This window comes from Ovis aries, chromosome 4, assembly GCF_016772045.2.
Source record: "Ovis aries strain OAR_USU_Benz2616 breed Rambouillet chromosome 4, ARS-UI_Ramb_v3.0, whole genome shotgun sequence".
Lineage (NCBI taxonomy): Eukaryota > Metazoa > Chordata > Mammalia > Artiodactyla > Bovidae > Ovis > Ovis aries.
Genome location: NC_056057.1, coordinates 10,527,237 through 10,539,689, shown reverse-complemented (window position 1 = coordinate 10,539,689; position 12,453 = coordinate 10,527,237). Strand labels below are relative to the sequence as shown.

At 41.3% G+C, this 12,453-nt stretch overlaps 1 protein-coding gene across 4 annotated transcripts in view; it reads right to left on the bottom strand.

The window, feature by feature from the left end:
* Nucleotides 1-12,453, bottom strand: part of GATAD1 (GATA zinc finger domain containing 1) — a 47,469-nt gene that overhangs the window by 33,568 nt on the left and 1,448 nt on the right. For 2 of the 4 annotated variants that reach the window (XM_042249144.1, XM_042249145.1), the window contains 2 exons: nucleotides 10,829-10,888; nucleotides 9,235-9,418 (listed from right to left, as the gene is read on the bottom strand). In XM_042249144.1, coding sequence (XP_042105078.1) covers nucleotides 9,235-9,418; nucleotides 10,829-10,888 — 244 coding nt within the window. Of the gene's footprint in view, nucleotides 1-1,921; nucleotides 2,399-2,490; nucleotides 7,265-9,234; nucleotides 9,419-10,828; nucleotides 10,889-12,453 lie in introns of those variants that run through there. The other 2 variants (XM_042249146.2, XM_027968441.3) reach the window with 2 other exon arrangements.

Genomic DNA, 12,453 nt, shown 5'->3' with positions numbered 1-12,453 from the left:
GCCTGGCAGGAGCTTCATCAGCTGAGAGGCTATGTGGAAACACCTGATTGGTCAGGGGGCTGCAGTAGGAGGCGAGCAAGTCCGAGCTCTGGGGTCAGGTAAACGAGCCACACCTGAGCTGGGGAGTAGTCGAGAGTGCCCAGAGTGCTCAGTGTATGTCGGGTTCCCTGACAGGGGACTAATTACTTTTTAACAAGGCTAACTGGTATAAACAGGCCTTTGATGAGCTTCCTCAGTTACCTCAAAGCAGGTGTAGAAACTGAAGTCTTTATCACCTGCATTTTATATACAGAGAGAACTAGCCTGAGGAGTGGTTCTCATCTCTGGCTGCTCGTCAGAGTCGCCTCTGGAACTGTAAACATTTTTTTGGATTTTCTTAAATTTTACTAGATTCTTAGGAACCTAATGGGGTCCTAGTCTCACACCCACAGACACTGGTTTACTTGGTTGCTTGCGAGAACTTCCCAGCAGGGTTTCCTTTTTTGTTTTTTTGTTTGTTTGTTTGTTTTAGTTGTTAAAGCTCCACAGGGGATTGTAATGTGCTCCTGATTCACTGGTATAAATTCAGGGGAGGGCAGTAGAATCTAAAAACACACTCAAAATCCGCATAATTCTTAAAATATAAAACGTGGATAATTCAAGTATGATATTTGTGAATCTGCTAGGTACAAAAGTACTGGAGGAGAATGGATAGAAAATGAATTTTCCTTCAGCAAGAGATGATGGTGTTGGCCTTTGTATTTCAGAACCTCTTAGTCCTGTTAATAAAGCCACAACCATGAGGACCACCAAGTATGGTGGTAGAGGATATGCCCTGACCGAGGGTCCCGGTGAGCGGAAGGTGAGCTGCAGCCCTGGGCCTCTCCCCAGCCCTGGTGTGGCCGCCATATTGAAACCCTGACAGACGCCAACATGTCCTAAATGCGGCCCCACTGTGAGGCCCGAGTCACGAAGCTGCCCATGTCTCCCTCGTCCAAATTTAGGGCACTGTTAAGACAAACAGGAATTTAAAATAAGACACTTAATTCTGTTGAAAATAAGGCAAGAGATTTTCCTTTAGGTCTGAGTATTTACCTTAGAAAACTTGTATTTTCTCATACTCTTTGAAATGTATTTTTAAGAAACTAAATAAGCCTTAATCAGGTTTGCGCCCTAGCAGTGTCTCTCTCAAGGCCCTGGGAGCCAAGCCTTTGACATGTAACTGGCAGGACAGGGCACCCCATCCTCCAGTTTCTGTGGAGAGTAGGAGCCACACTTCAGTGCCCCAAACTGCTCAAGTCTTCCTGTCATACAGACATGCTTGCCCCTTTCACCCCTCAGAGTCAGTGAGCTCACGGAGGCAGGCGGTCACCCCAATCACCAGGAAGAGCTGCGTGTGACAAACGGTGCTGTCCAGTTCCCAGAGGACCGCTTACTATCTGGAGAACATGTACACAATGACTGTCCCTGCTTGGCCGCACAAAAGGGCCTTTGTGCGACCTTTGTTTGTGCGACCTTAGCCAAATGCCTGTGATGGGGCAGCGCATTCTAATTTAACCCTCAGTCAACAGTATTTTCTTTCTCTACTATCTTTTTGGAGAAGATGTCTGAATTGAGAGTTTTTTCAAACTGTGTATTTCCCTAAGAGCACCTTCATTCTTTAAAGTTATGGTCTTTTTAACTTGCACCTTTCCTACCCACAGGGAGAAATACTGAAGGTATTAGGTGTTTTTGTCAAACTTGCTCCCTTCCACAACAGCTGGGACACAGGAGTGAGAGTAATGTGAAATAGTGATGATGTCACTAGAAGCTGAGGCTGATTGGAGCTGCTGTCTGTAATTGAGTAATTACTTCAAGCCAGTCTGTCATGTTCAGTGAGAAATAATGGTTCATGATTCCCACTTCTTGAACAGAAAAGAGTTTTTAAACTATATACACATTGTTAGGAATTTTTGTGACATCCTTCATTACTTTTCAATTAAAAGAAATTTACCAAAATAATACATGTACACAGTTATTTTTTAAAAAGGCCAAGTTAATTCTAAATAGTTGTAATGAAAAACAGCAATTCTTTGCTTTATCCTTCAGTGTCTCCATAACTGTATCAGGATTTACAGAGCCATGTAGAACGGTAAGAACCTGTTACAGAAATATTACCTTACACCATGATTGGAGCCCGCTGAACAGCCTGTGTAAGGCTTTTGCTTCTGTGTCCAGGCTGGGGTCTAAAATCACCAGGGCAGGCAGTCTGGAGGGAAGATGAACGTGAAAGGAGAGCAAGGACAAACTGGAGCCTGCATTCGTCTCTCAGCCCCTTGGTGACGAGGCTGGGAACACAGTCTGTGGGCCACATCGGCACAGACCTTCCATTATAGGATTAGACACAGATCTACACCGCAACAGGAGCCACTGGTGTTTGCTAAGGAGGCAAATGAAAACTCAATCTTAATTCTAAAAGATACTACACAAGTGTCCACCAATTTATAAACAAATGATCAGTTTATACACTGGTTTCAAAATATTTCATTTAATAAATACCTTACTTTGTATCCATTTCATTGATCGGTCATTCTTTTGAGAATCCTAGTATCTATTACATATTGATGACAAATCTTCACTCCAAATCACGAGTACTACACTAGTGTCTTCCACTTACACCACTGTGGGGTGGAAAACCCTTATTTACATGAAACAAATGAATGAAGTAAATTAAAAGTAAATATATTGGGAAAAATACATTTTAATCCACAACTCTGAATACTAGCATTTAGTTATTTACAATGGTATTTACAATCAATTTTACAACAACTTTTGTGAAGAGATTAACTAGAACATAGACCTATGTATCTACAATATACAAATCATAACTTTCTTCCAACTAATAAACCATAATGGTGTATAAAAATGGTAACAGTTAAAACTGCTACAATTCAAAATCATTATAATTAAATTAGATTCTGGTAAGTTTTCCTGGGGTTGGGAAATAATGGTCAGCTCAGAAGAGGAGAGGAGGCAAGTACACGTAAGCCCACTTCCCCCTACTTTGAAGCTGTTGCTCCCCAAAGCAGATGACCTGCCCTTGAAGTAAAATCAGTCCCTGAATCCTGACTAGAATTCCTGTGCCTGACCTTCTAAATCTCAAACACTGTTTTAGGTCTGTTGTGATGAATCCACAGCAGATGGCTTTAACTTTGGGGTGGACTTTTTTTTAAATATCAGTGCTCAGTTGCTCAGTCATGTCTGACTCTGCAACATGTCTGACTCTTTGCAACGTGTCCAACTCTTTGCGACTGCACGGACCGCAGCACACCAGAGCTCCCTGTCCATCACCAACTCCTGGAGTTTACTCAAACTCATGTCCATTGAGTCGGTGATGCCATCCAACCATCTCATCCTGGCATCCCGTTCTCCTCCCACCTTCAATCTTTTCCCAGCATCAGGGTCTTTTCAGATAAGTCAGTTCTTTACATTAGGTGGCCAAAGTATTGGAGTTCCAGCTTCAACATCAATCCTTCCAATGAACACCCCGGACTGATCTTTAGGATGGACTGGTTGGATCTCCTTGCAGTCCAAGGGACTCTCAAGAGTCTTCTCCAACACCACAGTTCAAAAGCATCAATTGTTCGGTGCTCAGCTTTCTTTACAGTCCAACTCTCAAATCCATACATGACTACTGGAAAAACTTTAGCCTTGACTAGACAGACCTTTGTTGGCAAAGTAATGTCTCTGTTTTTTAATATGCTGTCTAGGTTGGTCATAACTTTTATTCCAAGGAGCAAGTGTCTTTTAGTTTCATGGCTGAGTCACCATCTGCAGTGATTTTGGAGCCCCCTCAAAATAAAATCTGTCAGTTTTTATTGCTTCCCCATTTATTTGCCATGAAGTGATAGGACCGGATGCCATGGTCTTAGTTTTCTGAATGTTGAGCTTTAAGCCAACTTTTTCACTCTCCTCTTTCATCAAGAGGCTCTTTAGTTCTTCTTCACTTTCTACAACAAGGGTGGTGTCATCTGCATATCTGAGGTTATTAATATTTCTCCTGGCAATCTTGATTCCAGCTTGTGATTCTTCCCGCCCAGCGTTTCTCATGATTTACTCTGCATAGAAGTTAAATAAGCAGGGTGACAATACACAGCCTTGATGTACTCCTTTTCCTATTTGGAACGAGTATGTTGTTTCATGTCCAGTTCTAACTCTTGCTTCCTGACCTGCATATAGGTTTCTCAAGAGGCAGGTTAGGTGGTCTGGTATTCCCATCTCTAGAAGAATTTTCCAGTTTGTTGTGACCCACACAGTCAAAGGCTTTGGCATAGTCAATAAAGCAGAAGTAGATGTTTTTCTGGAACTCTCTTGCTTTTTCCATGATCCAGTGGATGTTGGCAATTTGATCTCTGGTTCCTCTGCCTTTTCTAAATCCAGCTTGAACATCTGGAAGTTCATGGTTAATGTACTGTTGAAGCTAGGCTTGGAGAATTTTGAGCATTACTTTGCTAGTGTGTGATGAGTGTAATTGTGCAGTAGTTTGAGCATTCTTTGGCGTTTCCTTTTTTGGGGACTGGAATGAAAACTGACCTTATCCAGTCCTGTGGCCACTGCTGAGTTTTCCAAATTTGCTGATAATGGTGGAGGGTTCTGGCAAAACGTGGTCCACTGGAGAAGGGAATGACAAACCACTTCAATTCTTGCCTTGAAAACCTCACGAACAGTATGAAAAGGCAAAAAGATAGGACACTGAAATATGAACTCCCTGGGTTGGTTGGTGGCCAATATGCTACTGGAGATCAGTGGAGAAATAACTCCAGAAAGAATGAAGAGATGGAGCCAAAGCAAAACACCACCCAGCTGTGGATGTGACTGGTGACAGAAGCAAGGTCTGATGCTGCAAAGAGCAATACTGCACAGGAACCTGGAATGTTAGGTCCATGAATCAAGGCAAATTGGAAGTAGTCAAACAGGAGATGGCAAGAGTGAACACTGACATGAATGTCAGTGAACTAAAATTGACTGGAAATGGTGAATTTAACTCAGATGACCATTATATCTACTACTGTGGGCAAGAATCCCTTTGAAGAAATGGAGTAGCCATCATAGTCTACAAGAGTCCAAAAATGCAGTACTTGGATGGAATCTCAAAAACAACAGAATGATCTCTGTTCATTTCCAAGGCAAACAATTCCATATCACGGTAATTCACATCTATGCCCCAACCAATAATGCTGAAGAAGCTGAAGTTGAATAGTTCTATGAAGACCTACAAGACCTTTTAGAACTAACACCCAAAAGACATCCTTTTCATTATAGGAGACTGGAATATAAAAGTAGGAAGTCAAGATATACCTGGAGTAAGGGGCAACTTTGGCCTTGAAGTACAGAATGCAGCAGGGCAAAGGCTAACAGAGTTTTGCCAAGAGAGCGCACTGGTCATAGCAAACACCCTCTTCCAACAACACAAGAGAAGACTCTACACATGGACATCACCAGATGGTCAACAGTGAAAAATCAGACTGATTATGTTCTTTGCAGCCAAAGATGGAGCAGCTCTATACAGTCAGCAAAAACAAGACCAGGAGCTGACTGTGGCTCAGATCATGAACTCCTTAATACCAAATTCAGACTTAAATTGAAGAAAGTAGGGAAAACCGCTAGACCATTCAGGTATGACATAAATCAAATCCCTTACAACTATATAGAGAAAGTGACAAATAGATTCAAGGGATTAGATCTGATAGAGTGCCTGAAGAACTATGGACAGAGGTTCATGACACTGTACAGGAGACAGGGATCAAGACCATTCCCAAGAAAAAGAATTGCAAAAAGGCATAATGGTTGTCTGAGGAGGCCTTACAAACAGCTATGAAAAGAAGAGAAACGAAAGGCAGAGAAAAGGAAAGATAAACCCATTTGAATGCAGAATATACCCACTTGAATGCAGAGTTCCAAAGAATAGCAAGGAGAGATACGAAAGGCTTCCTCAGAGATCAATGCAAAGAAATAGAGGAAAACAATAGAATGGGAAAGACTAGAGATCTCTTCAAGAAAATTAAGAGATACCAAGGGAAATTTTCATGCAAGGATGGGCATAATAAAGGACAGAAATGGTATGGGTCAAACAGAAGCAGAAGATATTAAGAAGATGTGGCAAGAATACACAGAAGAGCTATACAAAAAAAGATCTTCACGACTCAGATAATCATGATGGTGTGATCACTCACATAGAGCCAGACATCCTGGAATGCGAAGTCAAATGGGCCTTAGGAAGCATCACTACGAACAAAGCTAGTGGAGGTGATGGGATTCCAGTTGAGCTATTTCAAATCCTAAAAGATATCAATCTAATGACCTGTTAATCATTTTTATGGCTGTCCAATGTTAGTCCTAGGCGCAGTCAAGAAACTACTGCTCTGGGGTGTCTACACAGCATATTTCCTGTGTGTTCACTGAAGGTGACTGTCCACACTATAAGCCTAACATTTTGATGAAGCCTCGTTCCGACTGAGAAAGTAGGTCAGAGCAGTGAAGAGCAGCTCTGTTAAAATCAACCAAATGATTCTGAATTTCTCCCTACTACAGAAGAATTAGATGAAAGTTTTAAAATGCCTGGGCTAATAAAAATCATCTACCAATCACTTTCCTTAATAAAGCAGTCAACAGTCTGTTAATATATTTTCTAGATAATAAAGCTTTTTAAAGAGATACTGTGAGAGATATTGTTGATCATAGCTATATTTTGCTTGATTTAGCCCTTGGTTACAAATTTATATCTTAATTTATTCTTATAGAAAAATACAATCCATTTTATGAGTTTCTAGAAATAAATTAAGGAGAAAAATAGACACTACCTGTTCCTAACAGTCTCCCTGGAAATGACAGTATTTGCCTGGGAGGACATACACACTTAATGTGTATGTAATACTTCATTTCAAAATATATTTAATTCTTTTCTCTCTCTCTTAATTTTCTAAGTGACTAGTAATAAACAAGCTAGTGATTACTTTAGTCATTTTTCCATCCAAGAATTTCATTAAAGAAACATGTGGCATGTCTTACAGTGGTACAGATACAAGGGAACTAGAAATCCAGGTTTACTTCTTAAACTATAAATGGTTGGCAACTGTTTCCTTTATAGTTATTGCAGGAGTGGGTCCAACATGAGTCCATATATAGCCCTTCTCTGGTCTGGTGGGAACTGTGGGAAATGGTGATGAACGTGACTTGAAATATTCAGAAGGTGCATGACAGACAAATTCCAAGTATTCCATCTTCCTTGGAAGATCCTCCTCTGGTCCTGGAAGGGAGCCACCATTTACATTTTTGAAGATATATATCATTTTCATAAAAATTAAAATTCCTCAACACTACAAGAAACTGGTCTGGTGCTAACCTGACATTAGTCCTTGAAATATGTATCATTTTGAAGTTACTTCCCATCATTTTTTTCTGCTTTTAACTGCTTAAGGAAGATAGCATTCTTTTCAAAGTATAACTCAATATAGAAAGGATTCTAAAAGTGATATTTAGCCTTATATAATGTCTACTATATGTCTGCTGCTGCTGCTGCTGCTAAGTCACCTCAGTCGTGTCCGACTCTGTGTGACCCCATAGACAGCAGCCCACCAGGCTCCTGGGATTCTCCAGGCAAGAACACTGGAGTGGGTTGCCATTTCCTTCTCCAATGCATGAAAGTGAAAAGTGAAAGTGAAGTCGCTCAGTCATGTCCGACTCTCAGCAACACCATGGACTGTAGCTCACCAGGCTCCTCCATCCATGGGATTTTCCAGGCAAGAGTACTGGAGTGCGGTGCCACTGCCTTCTCCGCTACTATATATCTACACTCATCTAAATACTTGACAGATACATCAATGCTTTGAATCCTCACAGCAACCCTCTGAGTTAGGTACCATGATTATTCCCATTTTACATGAGGGAAAGAGGCAAGAGAGGTGAGGGAACATGCTCAAGATCACACAGCTAGTAAGTGGCTGTCCTATGAACCCAGACAGTCTAGTTCCAGAGTCTGGGCTCTGAAACTTTATGATATGTGGTCTCCTTCAGAACATTAGGAAGAGGAGATGAGAGAGAAGCCCGAGAGGTGGTTCGGGCACATTACTGCCTCTGCTGACGATCCGATCTGATGGGACAGGTAAGTTCACTCTTCTATGTACTTACAAGCAGAAGACTAAAACAGCTCGGCCATGTGTCAAAACTTGACACACAGGTGAGAGTAACAGTGATACTTTATTTGTCCTTCCATTCTCTCGGAAAAATACCTTTTGTGTTTTTTCTTAGAATGAAAAAGTAATGTATGCTCATTGTAGAAAGGTTGAAAAGTTTGGGGGTAATTTTAAAACTCTAAACACTTTCAAAATTCTATTTATCAACAACTTCTTGTGAGTCTATGTCAAGAATCAATTCTTTGGTGAGCCTTGAAATCAATGAGTATAGTGACTGCCATTTCAACCACCACCAACAATATAACACGTTACAAATGGTCCAGGATGACGTGTGTGATGTGTAGAGGAACATATGTTAAGAATTTGTAAGATGCTGAAACATAAACATGACAGTTCCTCTAGAAATTATTTTTAAGTAACTTTTTGTATGTTACCTAAATAATCTAGTTCTTGAGCAATAAATTCTTTTAATAGAGTTTAACCCTGGGTCACCCAGAAACATCTTATCCACACAGCTTTTTAGTAGGTGCATACTGCCCCATAACTCAAAATGATTGATAGCCTCAAACCCTAGCTTTATAAGATTTCATATTTTCTGTAAAATTATCTTTTTTGTACTTATGCTTCTTTGTTATGGACTGAATTGTACGCCTCCAAATTCATATGCTGAAGTCCTAATCCCTAATGTGGTAACATTTGGAGAGAGGGCATTTAGAGAGGTATTTAAGGTTACGTGAAGCTGTAAGGACGCAGCTCTCATCCAATAGAATTGGTGACCTTATAAGAAGAGGAAGAGATGCTAGGAGTACACGCACACAGAGGTAAGCTCATGTGAGGACACAACCAAAAAGTGGCTGTCCACAAGCCAGGCAGAGAGCTCTCACCAGAAACCGACGCTGACAGCACCTTGACCCTGGACTTGCAGCCTCCAGAATCCTGTGATCCTGTGAGGCAGGAAACTTCTGTTGTTTAGCCCATTCAGTTTATCGTATTTTGTCATGGCGGCCCGAGCAGATGAATACACTTTCACATAATAACGGGAAATAAACTGGTTCAAGAACCTGTCCGTCCCTGTCTAACTCACCCACAATGTAGGACGCAGGGTCGAACTGGTCCCTGGGGCTAGCGAGCGTGGGAATGAGCCACGTCAGCGCCGCACTCTTCTCACAGTACTGGTCCTGGATGAAACCTCTGATCTGAGCATAGTAGGGTTTTCCATCTTGTTCATCAATTACAGAAACAACATCTCCAATTTGGTAATACACTCCCTGGGAGAAACAGAAGATAAGTCTATATTTAAAATAACAGAACAACACTACAGGTGTGAACTGAAACTTCCTTCATAGGAAAACAACAGTTTTCCAAGTGGTCAACAGAAGGCCTTCGAGAAGGTCTGGTGCGGCGGCATTTGCATGGTTGTGATTGATGCCGATTCTACAGCTGTTCCTTTCCCTGTCTTCGGCGGCGCTGGGGCTTGGCTGCTGTGCTCTCCTCACTGGGGCCTGTGGGCTTTCTCTAGCTGTGGTGCACAGGCTCTCTTGTTGCAGCCAAAGGGCTTCTTGCGGTGGTGTGTGGGCTCAGCAGTTGCAGCACATGGGCTCTCTAATTGTGGCTCACTGGCTTAGCTGCCCCTAGGCGTATGGGATCTTACTTCCCGGATCAGGGATCAAACCCGAGTCCCTTGCACTGGAAGGCAGATTCTCAATCAATAAACCACCAGGGAAGTCCCTGAAGTTGTTTCATTTTTGAATAAAAATATTTCACATACACATGATGACTTGCAGCTGGAGAAAACATTTGTTTATAAAAATAATTTTATATCACAATAGTACAATCCCTACTTTTTTCGCCAGAACCACTGCACTGGACAATGTTAAGTGACTTGCTAAAAGCTACATGAGGGAGCACTGCAGCTGAGGCTCCTGTACCAGCTCAGGAGCCCACCTCTGTACAGTCTTAGAGAGCAGTGCTTTTATGAAAACAACTTCGCCTCTCTCTTCCTCACCATGGACTTCCAGGAGCAGCCAATCCCCACTACTTCCTTTCTCCTCTCACTTCTTGAAGGCCTTTTTGAATGTCTGTGCCCACTCCCATCTCTGGGTCAGGCTCCATCCCCTATTTGTCCAAATCTCTCCTCTCCCTCCTTAGCCGTCAGTGTTCTCAGGTTGACTAGGATGGCTCGTTGCCCTGGCTCCACACCACACATCTGTATTTTTAAAACAATTCCCATCATCTACATTTAAAAATACCTAAGATCTTAAGATCCTCACATAATATTTCAGTAGGCAACTTCCTCTCCCCACTCAGCTCTGGATGTTATTTAATACCACGTACGGGGAAAAAGAGTTTACAAAGGAACAAAAAACACAACCACACCTTATACAGAGCAGCGAAGACCTTTAGACCAACCCAATATTTTAGTACCGCCTTATGCCTTCCAGGTGGCTCAGGGGTAAAGAATCCACTTGCAATGCCAGAGATGGAGCTTCAGTCCCAGGGTGGGAAGACCCACTAGAGGAGCAAATAGCAAACCACTCCAGTACTCTTGCCTCGGAAATCTCATGGGCAGAGGAGCGTGGCAGGTTACAGTCCATGGGGTCACAAGAGTTGGATAAGTGACTAAACAACAACACAAACACAACGCATTCAAATCTTCCTTCAATAACTATGATGCTCACCTTGTAGAAGATTGATTCTGCAGTGATTATGGTGGAAACGGACTCAGGAGCTTTGATGGGCTATGAAAAAACAGAAGTAAAAAATATTAGCACATTCATAGTGTGTGTGTGTGTGTGTGTGTGTAGTGTGTATGTATGTGTAGTGTGTATAGGCAATTTTCCAGCCACATATGAGTTCTGTAATCTGAGAAATACTAAAGTTGTTTGGTGACAAGAACTGCAGTGTTAAATAAAAAATCTTCTGAACATTGCGTTTAAGCATGGTCTGAATATTTCTGCTGTTATTTCTGTTACCTTTAGCTTAAAAATTGCTGAGAATCAAAGGACAAGCTCCTGATAATGTGGCTAACAGAACCCTTCTCAGAGCTTTATTGCACATAACAATCTAATTTAAAAAAGTATCTGTGGCTTTAATGGCCTGAGCACAACAGAGGTGGAAATAACAAACAAGTCTCCTCAAAGACATTTTCCATCTCAACTTAACTATAGCTATGATAATACAATCAGAACTAGTTTTCTAACTAGTTTTCTGAACCAAGGCCAAAGGACGCTTTCTTGGGAGTTGCTAGTAATTTGCCACCACTCAATCATCAAAATTCCTTCTTAAGCTGTAATACACACTCTTACGCCACAACACAGTAACTACGCCTTCCCAAATATGTCTTGATATCCCTGAAGAAAGTGGTTGCCAGAGAAATTGATATTAAAATACTTTCAGAAAACATATTCCACCATACATAAGAGGAAAAGGGTGTTTAAGTGTGTACAACTATAATCAAGTGTTCACATATTTTGTCTAGTCAATAATCCCATTTTAGAAAACAAATTTATTAAAATCCTAAATAAATTAGAAGCAACTACTCTCAAGAAAGGGGCTTCCCTGGTGGCTCAGAGGTTAAAGTGTCTGCCTCCAATGCAGGAGACCCTAGTTCGATCCCTGAGTTGGGAAGATCCCCTGGAGAAGGAAATGGTAACCCACTCCAGTATTCTTGCTTGGAGAATCCCATGGACGGAGAAACCTGGCAGGCTACAGTCCGTGGGGTCGCAAAGAGTCGGACCCGACTGAGTGACTTCCCTTTCCCTTTACTCTCAAGAGAAAGAATCCACAATCTGCACAAGAATATAATGCAAGGCCTCTCTGAGTTTTTTAAATGAATACACCCAACTTCAGAAAATGCCTCTACTGGTGAGTGAAGCATTTCTGTTCTGAAAGCAGAGTACCATACTGAGGTTTAAAAAACAAAAACCCAAAAAACAGTATCGAATGCTTTGCCCAGTGTGTTTGACCACTGTCCCTTGTATTTACAAAACCAAAAATAAGCTTTCAGTTATCCCAGCACAAGTCTTTCAATGATCTATTTTCTTAGAGATAAACATTTAGTAAAACTTTTGATTCATATTCATCAAGTTGATCACTGTAAATCAGTAAGAAACATTTTTCTGGGGCCATATAACAAGTAAATACGGAACTGAATGAATTCCAGTGTTATTATTTACTTAGAGCTCTATGGGAAAAAAAATACCATGCCCATACCAAGAACTGTAACTCCATCTCATCTTTTGCATAGAGAACCCAATAAAATGTGCTCAAGATTTAGGTTTCTTTTAGAATCATGTTTTATGTT